This window comes from Physella acuta, unplaced genomic scaffold (assembly GCF_028476545.2).
Source record: "Physella acuta isolate Inbredline_101_S28 unplaced genomic scaffold, ASM2847654v3 ptg000816l, whole genome shotgun sequence".
NCBI lineage: Eukaryota > Metazoa > Mollusca > Gastropoda > Physidae > Physella > Physella acuta.
Window position 1 is genome coordinate 234,381 of NW_026732334.1, and position 17,571 is coordinate 251,951.

Consider the following 17,571-nt stretch of genomic DNA (forward strand, 5'->3'; position numbering starts at 1 on the left):
CTGTGACAAACCCTTACATTAACTGTGACAAACCCTTATATTAACTGTGACAAACTTATGTTCACTGTGACAAACCCTTACATTCACTGTAACAAACTTATATTCACTGTGACAAACCCTTATATTAAATGTTACAAACCCTTACATTAACTGTGACAAACACTTACATTAACTGTGACAAACCCTTATATTAATTGTGACAAACCCTTATATTCATTGTGACAAACTTATATTCTCTGCGACAAACCCTTACATTAACTGTGACAAACACTTACATTAACTGTGACAAACCCTTACATTAACTGTGACAAACCCTTATATTCACTACGACACACGTACTTGTATAGCTGTGAGCCAGTTGCCAAGATAGTAATGTACTTCCGTGTTGCGTTGTGTTGTTTGTGTGTTTAATTTTTTTTTCATACCTGAATACGACTTACGGATAGGCAGCTGTAAAACGTATTTGGTAAGTAATGAAAGAAATATCTGCATGAGTTAATGTTTTTTTTTATTAATTGATTGAATGGGGAAAAACCTTTAGGGCATACGATTTCAACATTTTGTCAAAAGAGTGAATATAATCTAGCAGTATAGAATTTGTTTTGAATGGTACAGTTTTTATGGTCTCACTTATACATTTGTAAATGCGAGAATTTATATATATATATATATATATATATATATATATATATATATATATATATATATATATATATATATATATATATATATATGTATGTATGTATATATATATATATATATATATATATATATATATATATATATATATATATATATATATATATATATATATATATATATATATATATATGCATATGTATCTTTTATTTTATAGATGTATGTATAGGAATGTTGTAAGGTTCAACTAGACACGTTATCAACATGATTTTCTGTGTTCTAACACTTGGTGTTTTACGTTTAACTTTGATAGAAGCAGGTAATCTATTTACATTAATTAACTTAATTAATTTATATAGAACAAACAACTGTTAACATTAATTGACAAGTTTTTGATCAATTAATAAATCTCTCATAGTGTAGCTAGTTAGCGTTGTTAGGTACATGCTTCACATGAACACAGAGAGGCTATTGACAGTCATAAGTAACGTTGTCACATGTTTCAGTGTGTGACTACGGTTGGTTCGGGCCTAACTGTGAGTACATGTGCCGCTGTGAGAGGAAGATGTGTGATGGTGGTGGAGTGTGTAGAGATGGAGCACGGTGTCAGAAGGGCTGGTTCGGACCGTCTTGTCAGTACTGTGAGTAGAAAGCATTCACTTTAACATGTGTGTTGGTTAGATATATCAGAGTGAGTAGATAGCATTCATTTTAACATGTGTGTTGGTCGGAAATATTAGAGTGAACAGATAATATTTAACCTGAATATTTGTCGTGTATATCAGGGTGAGTAGATTACATTCACTTTAATATAGATGTTTGTCGAATATATCAGGGTGAGTAGATAAATTTACCTTTAAAATTGTTGTTGGTCAGATATATTGTTCCAAAAACAGAACCGATATAGCTTTTTCAGTAGTAACTCAATAATATATTGCAAAACACAGGTAATTGTTACCTCTTAAATATTTGCTACAATTAATTTTATATTCTACACTATTATATTGACAAAAATATTTTAATTATTGATAGCATTAACATTGAGTACTAATGATTAAAGGTTGATTGAAACAAACGGTTACACGCAATTTAAAATCCATACGTCATACGAAAGTAAATCGAAGTTTTATCTACCGATTGTAAAACATCTTGCTGAAATTTGTAATTAATTAAAAATGGTTTTATGTCCAGAAATTTGTGCCTTAGTTTTTAGAGGGTTTTATGTGCAGAATGTTGTTCTAAATAAAGTGTTTGATGTCTTATAATTATGCTCTCGTTGTTTGTGTATTTCAATGCCTTGGGTTCAAAGGGTTTTATGCAGGGTTTCTTCCAGACTTTTTTCTCCGGGGGACACTTGAAATTTTCGGGGGGGGGGGGGGGGGGGGCGGTAGACTTTCTTCGTAGGGGGGGGGGGGGGGGCGGACACTGTTAAAAGTATATATTTTCTATATAAATATCATTTCGTTCGGGGGGGGGTGCAAGAGATGCCTAGAAGAAACTCTGGTTTTATGTGCTAAATTTTGTTTTGAATAAAGGTTTTGATGTCTTATAATGATGCCCTCCTTCTTTGTGTATTTATATACCTGTGATTTATATATCTGTAATTTACATGAGTTAGCTTACACTATTTAAATTTCAGGGAATTTGATAAACATGAATATTACTGGCATTGAACCTACCACAGAAGCAACAGACGAACAAGAGGACACATGTACGTTTGTACAAAATCTAAAAATATCTTGGAAATCTGCAAGGTTTGAGATATCATGGATCAGGTTGATTGTTCGGGATAAAGGTACTGCAACAATCACTCTGTTATCTTGTACTTATCTTTAGATCGATACACTTTGTAATGCAAACTTTCACTAGATCGTACTAATATTGAATTTATGTAAAAAAAAGCAATAGCTTAAATTGAAATGTAACCGATTTGGTTATTTATTTTAAAAACAATTTCAGCATTATTAAAAGAGGACAATACTTTGTAAAATTTATTTCATGCCGTGAAGAAGGTTTGGTTTGTTTCATATTTAACCAAGTGTACCACATCACTTCTTATGTTGTTGTCAGTAAACACCACCGAGCCTGAAGTGCGACTCAACGGGTCAGCCACTAAGTGTCCAGACCAGACCGTCTCCCACTATGACAGGAAGACAATAGACGTGTACTGTAACGCTAGTTCGCTCGTCCACACCATTCACATCTATGTGCCTGGACTCAACGTCTGCAGTGTCTACATCAGCGGCGGTAATTTTGTTTACCAGTTACGTCAGAGAGGGGTTATTTTTTTTAACAGTTACGCCAAGGGTGGTAATTTGTTAACCACTTTCTTCGGGGGAAGGGGAGTAAGTAAATTGTTTACTTGAGTGGGTAATTTTTTTGTACCATTTACGTCAAGGGGGTGTAATTTATTTACCGCTTAAGTCGATTAGGGTTATTTTGTTTACCACTTATGTCAGAGGGGGGGGGGGTTAATTTGTTTATCACCTACCTCACTGGGGTAAATTGTTTACCACCTACCTCACTGGGGTAAATTGTTTACCACCTACCTCACTGGGGTAAATTGTTTACCACCTACCTCACTGGGGTAAATTGTTTACCACCTACCTCACTGGGGTAAATTGTTTACCACCTACCTCACTGGGGTAAATTGTTTACCACCTACCTCGGTGGGGTAAATTGTTTACCACCTACCTCACTGAAGTAAATTTTTTACCACCTACCTCACTGGGGTAATTCGAGACGGAAGATGTCTCACTAGACCTGTGTCCTGAACTTGAATACGTCCATCCGGAAATTAGGTTAAGTGGTCCACTTATTTTACATAAAAAATAGAGCAAACATATTGTAATGTATCTGATACAAGTGGCTCTTTTTATCTTTAACTGATGGGGTTTTTCGTTAGGGTTATACAGTCCAAACCGTAGATAACCGATTTAATATTGAACATTCAGAGGCTTAGCGACCTAATCCGGCGTCCGGGGCTGACTATCAATTTTGCGCCCCCCCCGCCTTATTTCTATAAATAGTTATTTCTGTCTGTGAAAAAGACCCCCCCCCCGCCCACCCAGTCGGAAAGATTTGTAGCGCTTCTTACCAGTTACTATCCCGTAACATTTTATATTTCGGTGCCACAAAGTGTTAAATCATTGTGTAAAGCCTTGTAGTCGTTTATTTTGACTGTGGCTAATTCAATAATGCAGCTTAAAATGAGCTTTCAAATTAATTTTTCTACCTTTTTTGGCGCCCACTTAAGGTCGGCGCCAGGTGCGGCCGCCCCACCCGCCCTCCCCAAGCTACGCCTCTGTGAGCATTTTATGCCATATTGGCTCAGCGGCAACACTAATGAACAGTTAGTCATTAATTGAAACTGTTTTGTCCTTTCACACAAATTTAAACCAAAGAACTATTGTTTTATAACTCCATCGTTATTTATCTTTACATGTATCCTTGTTAGGTCGCAATGTGGCGCTCAGGCAAGCCACGAATGAGTCTAGTCGACCCTTCAATTCAAAACTGGCAGTTGACGGCAACAGGAACGGTAACTACAACAGTGGATCCTGCACACATTCGGACTCGGATCATAAGAACCCTACATGGGAGGTCAGATTAACCTCCCCTCAGTCAATCAACAGATTCGTTCTGTACAACAGAAAGGGTAAGTATAGAAACATCAGCAGCTGATGAGTTACGGGAATAACAGTCGTAATTCGAGTTATCAAACTTTGAATGTTATGTTTCTTATCGTTACACCAACATGGTTACCGACGATTTATTAAAATTCATAGCGTAACCACTACACTTTTGTTAGTTACTTTCGAAATAAAAATATAAATGTATACATTTTTTAAGAGAAAATTGTATTAGAGGTCATCCGTAAATGACGTCACGCTTTTTTTGACGATTTTTACCTCCCCCCTCCCCTCCGTCACACGTCGTCACAAAAAGCCAGACGTCACACACACCTCAACCTACAACCTCCCCCCCCCTAAAATTGCAGTTGAATTTTTTTTAAACATCGATATTTTTCTAAAATCTTGTCTAAACTATTAGGCCCCTACAATTTATTAAAACAGTTATCTAAAACGCGAAATAACGTCTAAAATTCGTTTTCTAACATTGCTTTTTATAATTCAAAAGTGTGACGTCGCAACATCTGACCACCACCCCCCCTCATCACACATCGTCACAAAATTACGGACCCCCCTCCTTCTACGAGTGTGACGTCATTTATGGATGACCCCTTATTTATAACATAACAATTGTATTTTCTAGCATATTATTCCATTGATTACATTCGTGTCAGATTGTTGTGGTGAACGACTGAGTACATTTAAACTATCAGCACACTGGGACAATAACACGACCGTGTACTCACACACAAATGACAACAGGACCAGAAACGTGTACTATATGACACGAGTTTCAACATGGCCGCCCGTTTCATTTGTTAGGGTCACTGTGCCTGAGATACTAACCCTTTGTGAGGTAGAGCTATACGGAGGTAGGCAACGTTTCTTTTGGTGGTTTGGTTTCATTGAATTAAAATAAAACAATTAACAAATAGATTTTGTCTTAGTATAAAGAAAAAAAAAATAACAAGACAAGTTAAATTAAGTGTCGAATTTTCACAATAATTTGTATAGTCGTGTAAAAGAAGGATACATAGATTTATTTGAAACCGATAAAGTGAAGTGTTTTGCTATTCCCTAAACCTGTGTTGATGTCCTCTAACCCTGTGTTGATGTCCTATAACCCTGTATTGATGTCCTCTAACCATGTGATGATGTCCTCTAACCCTGTGTTGATGTCCTCTCACCCTGTGTTGATGTCCTGTAACAATGATGTCCTCTAACCCTGTGTCAATGTCCTCTAAACCTGCGTTGATGTCATATAACCCTGTGTCAATGTCCTCTAAACCTGCGTTGATGTCATATAAACCTGTGTTGATGTCCTCTAGCCCTGTATTGATGTCCTCTAAACCTGTGTTGATGTCCTCTAACCCTGTGTCAATGTCCTCTAGCCCTGTGTTGATGTCCTCTAAACCTGCGTTGATCTCATATAAACCTTTGTTGATGTCCTCTAAACCTGTATTGATGTCCTCTAAACCTGTGTTGATGTCCTCTAACCCTGTGTTGATGTCCTCTAGCCCTGTATTGATGTCCTCTAAACCTGTGTTGATGTCCTCTAACCCTGTGATGATGTCCTCTAACCATGTGTTGATGTCCTCTAACCATGTGTCTATGTCCTCTAACCATGTGTTGATGTCCTCTAAACCTGTGTTGATGTCCTCTAACCCTGTGTTGATGTCCTGTAACCATGTGTTGATGTCCTCTAACCATGTGTTGATGTCCTCTAAACCTGTGTTGATGTCCTCTAACCCTGTATTAATGTCCTGTAACAATGATGTCCTCTAACCCTGTGTTGATGTCCTCTAACCCTGTGATGATGTCCTCTAACCCTGTGTTGATGTCCTTTAACCCTGTGTTGATGTCCTCTAACCCTGTGATGATGTCCTCTAACCATGTGTTGATGTCCTCTAAACCTGTGTTGATGTCCTCTAACCCTGTATTGATGTCATGTAACAATGATGTCCTCTAACCCTGTGTTGATGTCCTCTAACCCTGTATTGATGTCCTCTAACCCTGTATTGATGTCCTCTAAACCTGTGCTGATGTCCTCTAACCCTGTGTCAATGTCCTCTAAACCTGCGTTGATCTCATATAAACCTGTGTTGATGTCCTCTAACCCTGTATTGATGTCCTCTAACCCTGTGTTGATGTCCTCTAAACCTGTGTTGATGTCCTCTAACCCTGTGTTGATGTCCTCTAACCCTGTGTTGATGTCCTCTAACCCTGTGTTGATGTCCTCTAACCATGTGTTGATGTCCTCTAACCCTGTATTGATGTCCTCTAACCCTGTGTTGATGTCCTCTAACCCTGTGTTGATGTCCTCTAACCCTGTGTTGATGTCCTCTAACCCTGTGTTGATGTCCTCTAACAATGATGTCCTCTAACCCTGTGTTGATGTCCTCTATCCCTGTGTTGATGTCCTCTAACCCTGTGTTGATGTCCTCTAACCCTGTGTTGATGTCCTCTAACCCTGTGTTGATGTCCTCTAACCCTGTGTTGATGTCCTCTAACTCAGTGTTGATGTCCTCTAACCCTGTGTTGATGTCCTCTATCCCTGTGTTGATATCCTCTAACAATGATGTCCTCTAACCCTGTGTTGATGTCCTCTAACAATGATGTCCTCTAACCCTGTATTGATGTCCTCTAACAATGATGTCCTCTATCCCTGTGTTGATATCCTCTAACAATGATGTCCTCTAACCCTGTGTTGATGTCCTCTAACAATGATGTCCTCTAACCCTGTGTTGATGTCCTCTAACCCTGTGTTGATGTCCTCTAACAATGATGTCCTCTAACCCTGTGTTGATGTCCTCTAACAATGATGTCCTCTAACCCTGTGTTGATGTCCTCTAACCCTGTGTTGATGTCCTCTAACCCTGTGATGATGTCCTCTAACCCTGTGTTGATGTCCTCTAACCCTGTGTTGATGTCCTCTAACCCTGTGTTGATGTCCTCTAACCCTGTGTTGATGTCCTCTAACCCTGTGTTGATGTCCTCTAACACTGTGTTGATGTCCTCTAAACCTGTGTTGATGTCCTCTAACCCTGTGTTGATGTCCTGTAACCATGTGTTGATGTCCTCTAACCATGTGTTGATGTCCTCTAAACCTGTGTTGATGTCCTCTAACCCTGTATTAATGTCCTGTAACAATGATGTCCTCTAACCCTGTGTTGATGTCCTCTAACCCTGTGATGATGTCCTCTAACCCTGTGTTGATGTCCTTTAACCCTGTGTTGATGTCCTCTAACCCAGTGATGATGTCCTCTAACCATGTGTTGATGTCCTCTAACCATGTGTTGATGTCCTCTAAACCTGTGTTGATGTCCTCTAACCCTGTATTGATGTCATGTAACAATGATGTCCTCTAACCCTGTGTTGATGTCCTCTAACCCTGTATTGATGTCCTCTAACCCTGTATTGATGTCCTCTAAACCTGTGTTGATGTCCTCTAACCCTGTGTTGATGTCCTCTAACCCTGTATTGATGTCCTCTAACCCTGTGTTGATGTCCTCTAAACCTGTGTTGATGTCCTCTAACCCTGTGTTGATGTCCTCTAACCCTGTGTTGATGTCCTCTAACCCTGTGTTGATGTCCTCTAACCATGTGTTGATGTCCTCTAACCCTGTATTGATGTCCTCTAACCCTGTGTTGATGTCCTCTAACCCTGTGTTGATGTCCTCTAACCCTGTGTTGATGTCCTCTATCCCTGTGTTGATATCCTCTAACAATGATGTCCTCTAACCCTGTGTTGATGTCCTCTATCCCTGTGTTGATGTCCTCTAACCCTGTGTTGATGTCCTCTAACCCTGTGTTGATGTCCTCTAACCCTGTGTTGATGTCCTCTAACCCTGTGTTGATGTCCTCTAACTCAGTGTTGATGTCCTCTAACCCTGTGTTGATGTCCTCTATCCCTGTGTTGATGTCCTCTAACCCTGTGTTAATGTCCTGTAACAATGATGTCCTCTAACCCTGTGTTGATGTCCTCTAACAATGATGTCCTCTAACCCTGTATTGATGTCCTCTAACAATGATGTCCTCTATCCCTGTGTTGATATCCTCTAACAATGATGTCCTCTAACCCTGTGTTGATGTCCTCTAACAATGATGTCCTCTAACCCTGTGTTGATGTCCTCTAACCCTGTGTTGATGTCCTCTAACAATGATGTCCTCTAACCCTGTGTTGATGTCCTCTAACAATGATGTCCTCTAACCCTGTGTTGATGTCCTCTAACCCTGTGTTGATGTCCTCTAACCCTGTGTTGATGTCCTCTAACCCTGTATTGATGTCCTCTAACCCTGTGTTGATGTCCTCTAACCCTGTGTTGATGTCCTCTAACCCTGTGTTGATGTCCTCTAACCCTGTGTTGATGTCCTCTAACCCTGTGTTGATGTCCTCTAACCCTGTGTTGATGTCCTCTAACCCTGTGTTGATGTCCTATAACCCTGTCGTTCTCTAACCCTGTGTTGATGTCCTCTAACCCTGTATTGATGTCCTCTAACCCTGTATTGATGTCCTCTAACCCTGTGTTGATGTCCTATAACCCTGTGTTGATGTGCTCTAACCCTACCCACCCTAGACTCCGTGTGTCCCATCGGATACTTTGGTTTGGACTGTACCGGTAGATGCAACTGTGAGACAGACCAGAAATGTTTTGTGGCTACAGGTGGATGCCGTTCTGGATGTGCTACAGGTTATCAGGGTCAAGGCTGCTCAGAAGGTACAAGCATAAGTTCTATAGACTCTAAGACTATGTAGATGGTAGAAGGAATAAGTTCTATAGAATGTAAGACTATTTGTAACATTAAAGCTATATGTACAATAACATGAAAGGCTAAGTCTGTTGTTTAATATATTATAAGCAGACACAGGAAAAAATACCCAGAGTGATATTACCTACCTTATCCCAAGGCATAATAAAATCGCACTTTAAACACAACACAATCACACAACTTACACAATAAACCCGAAACCTATGCAGTATTCCCATTTAGATAACCTTGGCATGTTTTTATCACATAAGTCCTGCTTTTGTCTAATATACTCCTCTGTAAATCAACCATTAATGTGTGCAGGTGTACCTCATTATCCTAGTGATTTTATTATTTAATTAAAATATAGCTCGACAACAAACAGTAGTACATTTAAAGTTCATATTCAAGCCTAACAAACTCCCTGCATGTGTTTAGTGAAGTTATGAAAGACATTGTTTGCAGAATGTCACCTGTATGTTTGTAGTGTGTTTATAAAGTATAACGACTCGACATTGTTTGCTGAATGTCACCTGTGTGTTTGTAGTGTGTTTATAAAGTATAACGACTCGACATTGTTTGCAGACTGTCACTCAGGCACCTGGGGCATAGATTGTCTGCAGACCTGCGGCACCAGGTGTAAAAACCAGAACTGTCACAGATCCAACGGTACCTGCCTTGATGGGTGTGTGGATGGTTACTTGGGACTCACGTGCAGCGAGGGTGAGTAAAGGCCAACAGCATGCCTACAATCATGAAGGTTTTTAAAGAAATTAATTTACCTAGAGGTCGGCGTGGTTGGGTTGGTTAAATTCCTGGTTGCTAAACCAAAAAGTCCCGAGTTCCAATCCCTGGTAAATGAGTTTCGCTTAGCTGGGGACAGCCACTCTTCTAGGAGAGACAACTCCACTATCAAACACCTGCTGCCTTGTAGTTTGTTCTTGGTTGGACAAAGGCTATGGAAGCAAATCCCTAAAGAAAAGCATGCTGAAATCTGAGTCAATGGCCTATATGCGCAAAACAAGTTGACAAGTAATCCTTAATTCTGTTTGAGGGAATCAATTGCAATACTTGAATTAAAAACAAAGAAGAAGAATGGCACCAAATTTTGATACATGATACATGATAATATTATTTAAGTTTAAAAATGCTATGAGATATTGCGAATTTAATATACACGCATAAAAATAGTGGACTATAAAGTGATTTTCTGTAACTTACAGAATGTAGACCAAACAAATTTGGTCCTGAGTGTATTTTTAGCTGCCCCACCAACTGTACTGACAGCAGATGTAACTCAACTACTGGATTTTGTCTTCTCTGCAAACCTGGAAAAATTGGAAATTTTTGTAATCAAGGTATGGCTAATAATGTAACCTACTAAATTGGGGTGTTGTGAATTTGATCTAGTTATACGTAACTCTACCCGAGGTAAAATGGGTTGAGATAGATCTGATCATAGTATGCTTAATGGAATAACAAGAGTTTGCAATAAGAACGGGGACGGCTGTTGTGATGAAAATATGGCTAATTTGTAACAATCTTGCACGTATTATTGGACTTTGTTTGAATAAACCAGAACATTTTTATTCTGAAAATTAAAGTGTCACTTGGTATTGTTAGCATTGTCTTAACGTCCATGGATGTGTTTCTGTATCTTGTTGTTTCCAGAATGTGACGATGGATTGTACGGCCAGAATTGTTCCAACAACTGCAGCACTCTGTGTGAGAGCCGTCTTTGTCATCCGGTCAGTGGCGGCTGTTACAACTGTGTCCAGGGAACGTCGTGTGTGCTTGGTATGTGAGGTACTCACCTGAACTAGATACTGTAGCCTCAATAGTCGTGTGTGCTGGGTACGTGAGGTACTCACCTGAACTAGATACTGTAGCCTCAATAGTCGTGTGTGCTGGGTATGTGTGTCACTCACCTGAACTAGATACTGTAGCCTCAATTGTCGTGTGTGCTGGGTATGTGTGTCACTCACCTGAGCTAGATACTGTAGCCTGGAATGTGTGCTGGGTATGTGTGTCACTCACCTGAATAGATACTGTAGCCTGGAATGTCGTGTGCTGGGTATGTGAGGTACTCACCTGAATAGATACTGTAGTCTGGAATGTCATGTATGCTAGTTATGTGAGGCACTCAACTGAACTAGAAACTGTAGCCTAGAATGTCGGGTGTGCTATGTGATTCACTCACCTGAATATATACTGTAGCCTCAATTGTCGTGTATGTTAGTTATGTGAGGCACTCACCTGAATAGATACTGTAGCCTAGAATGTCGGGTGTGCTATGTGATTCACTCACCTGAATAGATACTGTAGCCTCAATTGTCGTGTATGTTAGTTATGTGAGGCACTCACCTGAATAGATACTGTAGCCTAGAATGTCGGGTGTGCTATGTGATTCACTCACCTGAATAGATACTGTAGCCTCAATTGTCGTGTATGTTAGTTATGTGAGGCACTCACCTGAATAGATACTGTAGCCTAGAATGTCGGGTGTGCTATGTGATTCACTCACCTGAATATATACTGTAGCCTGAAATGTCGTGTATGCTAGTTATGTGAGGCACTCAACTGAACTAGAAACTGTATTCTGGAATGACGTTGTAGGGCTTGTTTTGTTTTAAAGTATTGTTGTGATTTTACCTGGATTGTGTATGTGTTTAATATATTGCTTATTGATTTGTTTTCAGAATCAGCCGGAGAAACATCGTCAACAGCCGCTATAGTACCTGTTGTTACGCTATTAATTGTATCACTTGTACTAGTGGTATTAATTATTGTTTGGAAGTAAGTGTGGAATTTTTAAAGTATGCATAGTTTATTAATATTCAATCTCAAAATCATGTTTTATTACTTAAGATCAAAGCTATGTTTTGATTACTTTTAAGGCGACGAAGAGGAAGTATTAATAGAAAACAAATACATGAAAAGAAAACTTTTTACAAGTCGAATTCTGATGAAGTATTAACAGATGAAAATAAGGATAGTAAGTTCATTATATGATAATCACATAGATGAGTGTTACTTGTAGACATTTTCTCCGTGAGGGGAGGGCACTTGAAATTTTAGACTTAAATTTCCAGTTAAAATATGGTATATACATCGTTTTGTGTTGGGGGCAAGGGGGGCGGGGAGGTTGAAAAGAACTGTTTTTGAGAGGGCGGTGCACCCCCCCCCCCCCCCTTGAAGAGATGCCAGAAAAAACTCCGCATAAGATCATTATGTTTATAGTATAAATTTGTGTGATACATTATTTGTTTGAAAGAGGATGTGTTTTAAGTCTAAAGATCCATGTAAACACGTAAACAAACGTATCATTACAAAGGAAGTGAAAGGGTATCTAAAGAACTACATGACGTAAACCAACACGCCTATACAAATGTAGCAGAAGAGATAGAAAATACCGCCATTGAAATCAACCACTTGAGAGGCTATCTACAAGATCATGATAGCATTTTTCTTAAGGAGCAGTTTCAGGTAAACAGTTTTAACTATAAGCGGTATATTTTAATTGTTTATATTGTGTCGATTTTAAAGCATTTTTTAAGAAGTTCGCTAACATAATTTAGAAAGACACACGTTTAAAGAATATTATTTTGTTTTTAAAGTTTTATCATCGGTTTGATTTTAGCGACATAATTATTCCAGAGAATACCTCAGCCTGTCGGAGTTTCTATGCTTGTGGGTCTGGATGAGCGGAACATTAAGAAGAATCGATACAAAAATATCTGCGCATGTATGTTGTTTCTTTTCTTTATTAATTATGTATAACATAACACATATAAGGAAATACTGGTCCCTGAACAGAAATAAAATGCAATGGGGTTTGAGGTGGGGAAGGGGGTGGTTGTGTTGGTGTTTTTTTTTTTTATAAACAGACGCGATCTTTTGAGTGCAGTATACACACATAGCTAGTTACCACTGTAAAACTGCTAAAGCTGGGCTGTTGTTACAAAGCACGTGTACATGATGGTGCGTTGTTTATGTACAGCATGTTGTGAACTCTCCTTTGTGTTTACGTCCCCAGATGACCACTCTCGTGTCCATCTTAACGTGAACTCTGACCAGCAGGACAGTGATTACATCAACGCATCTTACGTGCAGGTTCGTTAAGATCTAATGCAAGATTTATTGGGTGCTACTTTCATTGTCCTATTTTATGTAGCCTATATTCGTTCTGAATTAAAAACACTTTTATAACCGCTGGAAAATGTACAGAAAACCAGAACCGTCATAGATAACAGCATAATACACAAAATCATTCCTATGCCAGTATACATATACATACAAACTGCACAATAAATACCTGCAGACTTGTTTAAAAGCTAAATGTAAGCCCTGCTGGGGGGGGGGTGGGGAAACCTTAAAATCTATCTCTATCTTGCCTCGAGTCAAAAGAAAGAAAATTATCCTAGCGGTCAATTTATATACTGACCGCTTCGGGCGGAAGGGGAACCCCGTGGCCGCTCCCCATTGGATCATCCACTCGCAGATTCGCACCAAATAAATAATCCATTCACCTGCTCACATAAATATTCGGACACAGACTGATATTTCAATACACAGTGTAGCTTTATCATTGATGATTTTTTTTGTTTTCAGCTTAAAAAAATATTCTTTCGAAATAACATGTATTGGTATTGTTTCCATAACAGGTCTAAAAGATATTATATTAGATATAATTTTTTTCTACAGGGGTATGGAGGTAAAGAAAAGTTTATTGCCGCGCAAGGTAAATCTTCTTTTAACATCTGGTTGGATTAAATTGTAATAAAGATTATATATGATTCTTTTACTAGTGACCTAAACAAACATTACCTATGTGTGTTCTATGGACAACAGGACCAACCAGTGTCACAGTGAACGACTTTGTGAGGATGTTGTGGGAGCAGAGGGTGGACACAGTGGTCATGCTGACCAACTTGACGGAGGAGGGGAAGGTAGGGTCGGTCTGTTGGGTTGTTAGGGTCACCTTTGTATAAACAATGTGTTAGGTCGTCACGTTTATATCAGTATGGTTGACCTCTAGGTGGTAACGGTTGTCTGTGTATGGTCAGTCTGTTGGAGGTTAGATTACATTTTGTACGGTCGATGTATAAGATGCGTAGGGTGGTCATTGTACTTTCAGCCTGTCGGGTAGTTAAAGATATTTCAGCATGTGATTAGAGGGTTACGGTTAATATTTGTATGGTCGATCCAATAGCGGATATGGTTATCTCAGTAATTCTTCAAATATTATAGTTAACTCATTATTTATAAACAATGTACTATTTTGTTTATTAATTCAGTCAAACATAACTTGCTTGTGTGACCCGTGTATTAGATCAAGTGTGTACAGTACTGGCCAGAGGAAGATGCAGTAGAGTTTAACGGTATAGAGGTCAGTCTAGCGGTGACTCGAGTTTTTGCTGACTACACCATTCGGAAATTGGAATTAAACCAGGTAGTTGGCTCATGGTTACACTGTTTTTATTTAGGATTGGATCGGTCTCTTTCTCTCCATTTCTCTCACACTTGGTCTCCCCCCACAGAGCGGCAGCCCCTCCCACACACTGACCCACTACCACTACACATCATGGCCTGACAAAGGTGTGCCCACCACACCGTGGAGTCTTGTAGACTTTGAACAACGTGTGGCCGCAGGTGTTACTTCAGTTCCTATAGTCGTACACTGCAGGTACTCTAACGCTTCTGACTTGAGCTTCGGTTAACTGCTATTATTTTTTTAAATTTAAGTAAAACGAACCCAATGAAGTTTTATTTTTTTAATTTTTTCATTGTAGAAATAACTTAAATACGAGAGAAAATTTGAATCATGGTGTTTTTTCTAGTCGATATGGGATTCGATATGTTTTCATCAAACTTTAATTTTGCTCAAAGTCTAAAGTATTTTTTTAAAAATCCCAGTGCTGGGGTGGGCCGTACAGGGACCTTCATCGCTCTGAGAAACTTGATGAGAGAAGCTGAAGCCACTGGTCGCTTTGATTTCTTTCAGACGGTTCTCAAACTCAGACAGGATCGGGTGTTGTTGGTACAAACTGCAGTAAGTTAAACCCGAATTAAAATACAGTCATTTTAAAACAACCGTAAGTTAAACTCGTGTTAAACACAGTTCAAAACAGCCGTAAATTAAATCGTTATTAAACAGTTTAAAACGGACGTAATTAAACCTGAATTAAAACACAGTCAGTTTAAAACAGCCGTAAGTTAAACACGGGTTAAACACAGTTTAAGATAGGTAACCTACACATTTTACACCTGACTAGACGAAGGATGACTTTTCAACAGGAACAATACGAGCTTCTCCACAAAGCTGTACTGGTAGCTTCTGTTTGTATGGGACGAACCATCTCATCTACTTGTATAACACAGAGGTTAGCGGCCCTGGAGAAGAGGAATCTGACGGGAAAAACAGGGATAGAAGCTGAGTTTGATGTCAGTGTATGACTTATCTATATCTAATCGTTCTCGTATCTTATACGTAGTAAAAGTGGTGTAGCCAGGATCGTCTCAACGGATGGGGTTCCAATTTTTACCCGGGGACAAACTTTCGATTTGCCCCCCCCCCCTCAAGCTATTGATTTGCACACCCCCCCCTCAAACTTTTGATTTCCCCCCCCCCTCAAACTTTCGATCTGCACCCCCCCTCTCATACTTTTTATATATACCGAGGGGTCTATGGGGGGGGGTTATGATCCCCCTAACCCCCCCCCCTGCCTACGCCACTGCGTAGTAATATAGATGTTAAATAAATAGTTATACCTCTATCTGTTTTAGTATTAATATAATGATGATCCATGATGATACTAGTTAAAAGTAGTCCGAATGTCGTTGGTGATACAATGTCATTAGGAAAATAGATACAATGACCACATGTTAACACTGTCATTTCTCTTGCAGTCTGTGTGTGAAGTAGTTGCTCAGTTATCAAACAAAAGTACCGATGACGAAAATAATGTCTATGAAAATAATTTTGTTTCAAACTACAGTAAGGATGGAATTATTTTTAACATATTTTTTAAAACATTATCTAAAGTTATCAATTTATATTCAAGTGTGTTATAAAAGTTTGGTTGCTTTAACGATTCCTTTTAATGTCGTATTCTTCAATACAGTAGGCCTGGACCATACACTTCATCTTGTTCCAGAGTCGAGCGGGTTAGGTGAACACGTCAAAGCCGAGCTGGTTCCTGTAGGTTACACTTGATCGTTAAATTTAAGCGTTACATTTTAGCGTTACATTTTGGGCGATTTTCTAATTGATTATTTTTTTAGTTTTATTTGTAATTTATTAAAAAAAACATTATTTCAGAGTTTTTATAGAAACTATTTCGTTCTAAATGTTAAACTATGTAAAAAAAAATTTCTACTACTCATATTTTCAGAGCTTTACAAAACCAAACGATCAAATATTGACCTATACTCCAGATCAATCAACAGTTATTGATTTCTGGCGGCTTGTGGCTCAGTATAACGTGTCTCTGGTTGTTGTGGCTGAGGGAAAGAGCTCACAGTCAGATGCTGTAAGGTTTGAGCATGTTACACAATAGGTGTAACATTAACTGATTTAAATACACATAATAATATTAGTCACAGGCTGAATTGAATGCAAAAGAAATCAAAAGTAATTCAAACTAGCCTTCGCCATAATTAGCAAACATCGGTGTGTAAGACTGTACATTTTTACATTAACACACACACACACACTATCTCTCTCTCTCACACACACACATCTATATACATATAAACGGTATGTATATATAAACTCACGTTATTTCTCATTTTTTTATCATTATTGTAGACAGAAGAATACGTATCTAATAGCTTAAACGAGACGATGAATTTTGGACCACATAAAATCAAATCTCTTGATGTTCAAAGATCGAAACTATGGGAAGACATTCAAGTTTCAGTCAAGTCTAAAGTGAAAAGCTCCGCCTTAACAACCATGAAACAGGTTAGTAATAAATAATTATCTATGTGTTTTCATTTGACTTAGTTGGTGATCAGTGTGAAGAATATAATATAGATCATTACATTTGACAACGGTATAATTGGTTCGATATTTTAGAGTTCTGGTGACACTACAGTAACAATTATAAAGAGCAACTCGTTAGATCTGGATGACAAAAACATACTCAAATTTGTGAAACATATCAGGTCCAGCATCTCTCGTAAACAGGGGAGGGTACTCTACATGTGCAAGTAGGTGGAAAATATTAACACAGTTATCTCCTTTTAATACCTAAAACAATTTCATTATTTTCATTGAAAAACCATTATCAAGTGTTCAATATATTTTTAATTGTGACAATAGAAAGTTACAAACATTTTAAATCGGTCTGACAATATTTTTTTCTACAGAGATGGAGTTACACTCAGCAGCTTGACGTGTGTGTTGTGTCTGCTACTTGACAGAATGGACACTGACCAATGTCTGACAGTACCGCTCGTGGTTGGCGCCGTGAAAAGTGTCAACCCGGGTTTTATCCCTACACTGGTATGATCTTTAGTACATCTTTTCTCCATCCTACACTGGTAT

General features: G+C 38.7%; 2 protein-coding genes across 2 annotated transcripts; both read left to right on the top strand.

Moving 5' to 3' along the window:
• Positions 1-370: 370 nt before the first annotated feature.
• LOC131951607 (uncharacterized) lies at positions 371-4,323 on the top strand. The gene is made up of 6 exons (XM_059313938.1): positions 371-466; positions 857-958; positions 1,146-1,280; positions 2,279-2,434; positions 2,710-2,886; positions 4,097-4,323. Exons 2-6 carry the CDS (start codon positions 904-906, stop codon positions 4,321-4,323), a joined length of 750 nt encoding a protein of 249 aa, XP_059169921.1. The 5' UTR covers positions 371-466; positions 857-903.
• A 3,888-nt stretch (positions 4,324-8,211) lies between these two features.
• Positions 8,212-16,094, top strand: LOC131951608 (receptor-type tyrosine-protein phosphatase alpha). The gene is made up of 17 exons (XM_059313939.1): positions 8,212-8,218; positions 8,849-8,989; positions 9,606-9,743; positions 10,244-10,378; positions 10,692-10,817; positions 11,720-11,816; positions 11,918-12,015; positions 12,355-12,506; positions 12,678-12,765; positions 13,057-13,133; positions 13,725-13,761; positions 13,872-13,969; positions 14,353-14,472; positions 14,561-14,706; positions 14,937-15,072; positions 15,318-15,464; positions 15,930-16,094. Exons 1-17 carry the CDS (start codon positions 8,212-8,214, stop codon positions 16,092-16,094), a joined length of 1,908 nt encoding a protein of 635 aa, XP_059169922.1.
• Positions 16,095-17,571: the final 1,477 nt, after the last annotated feature.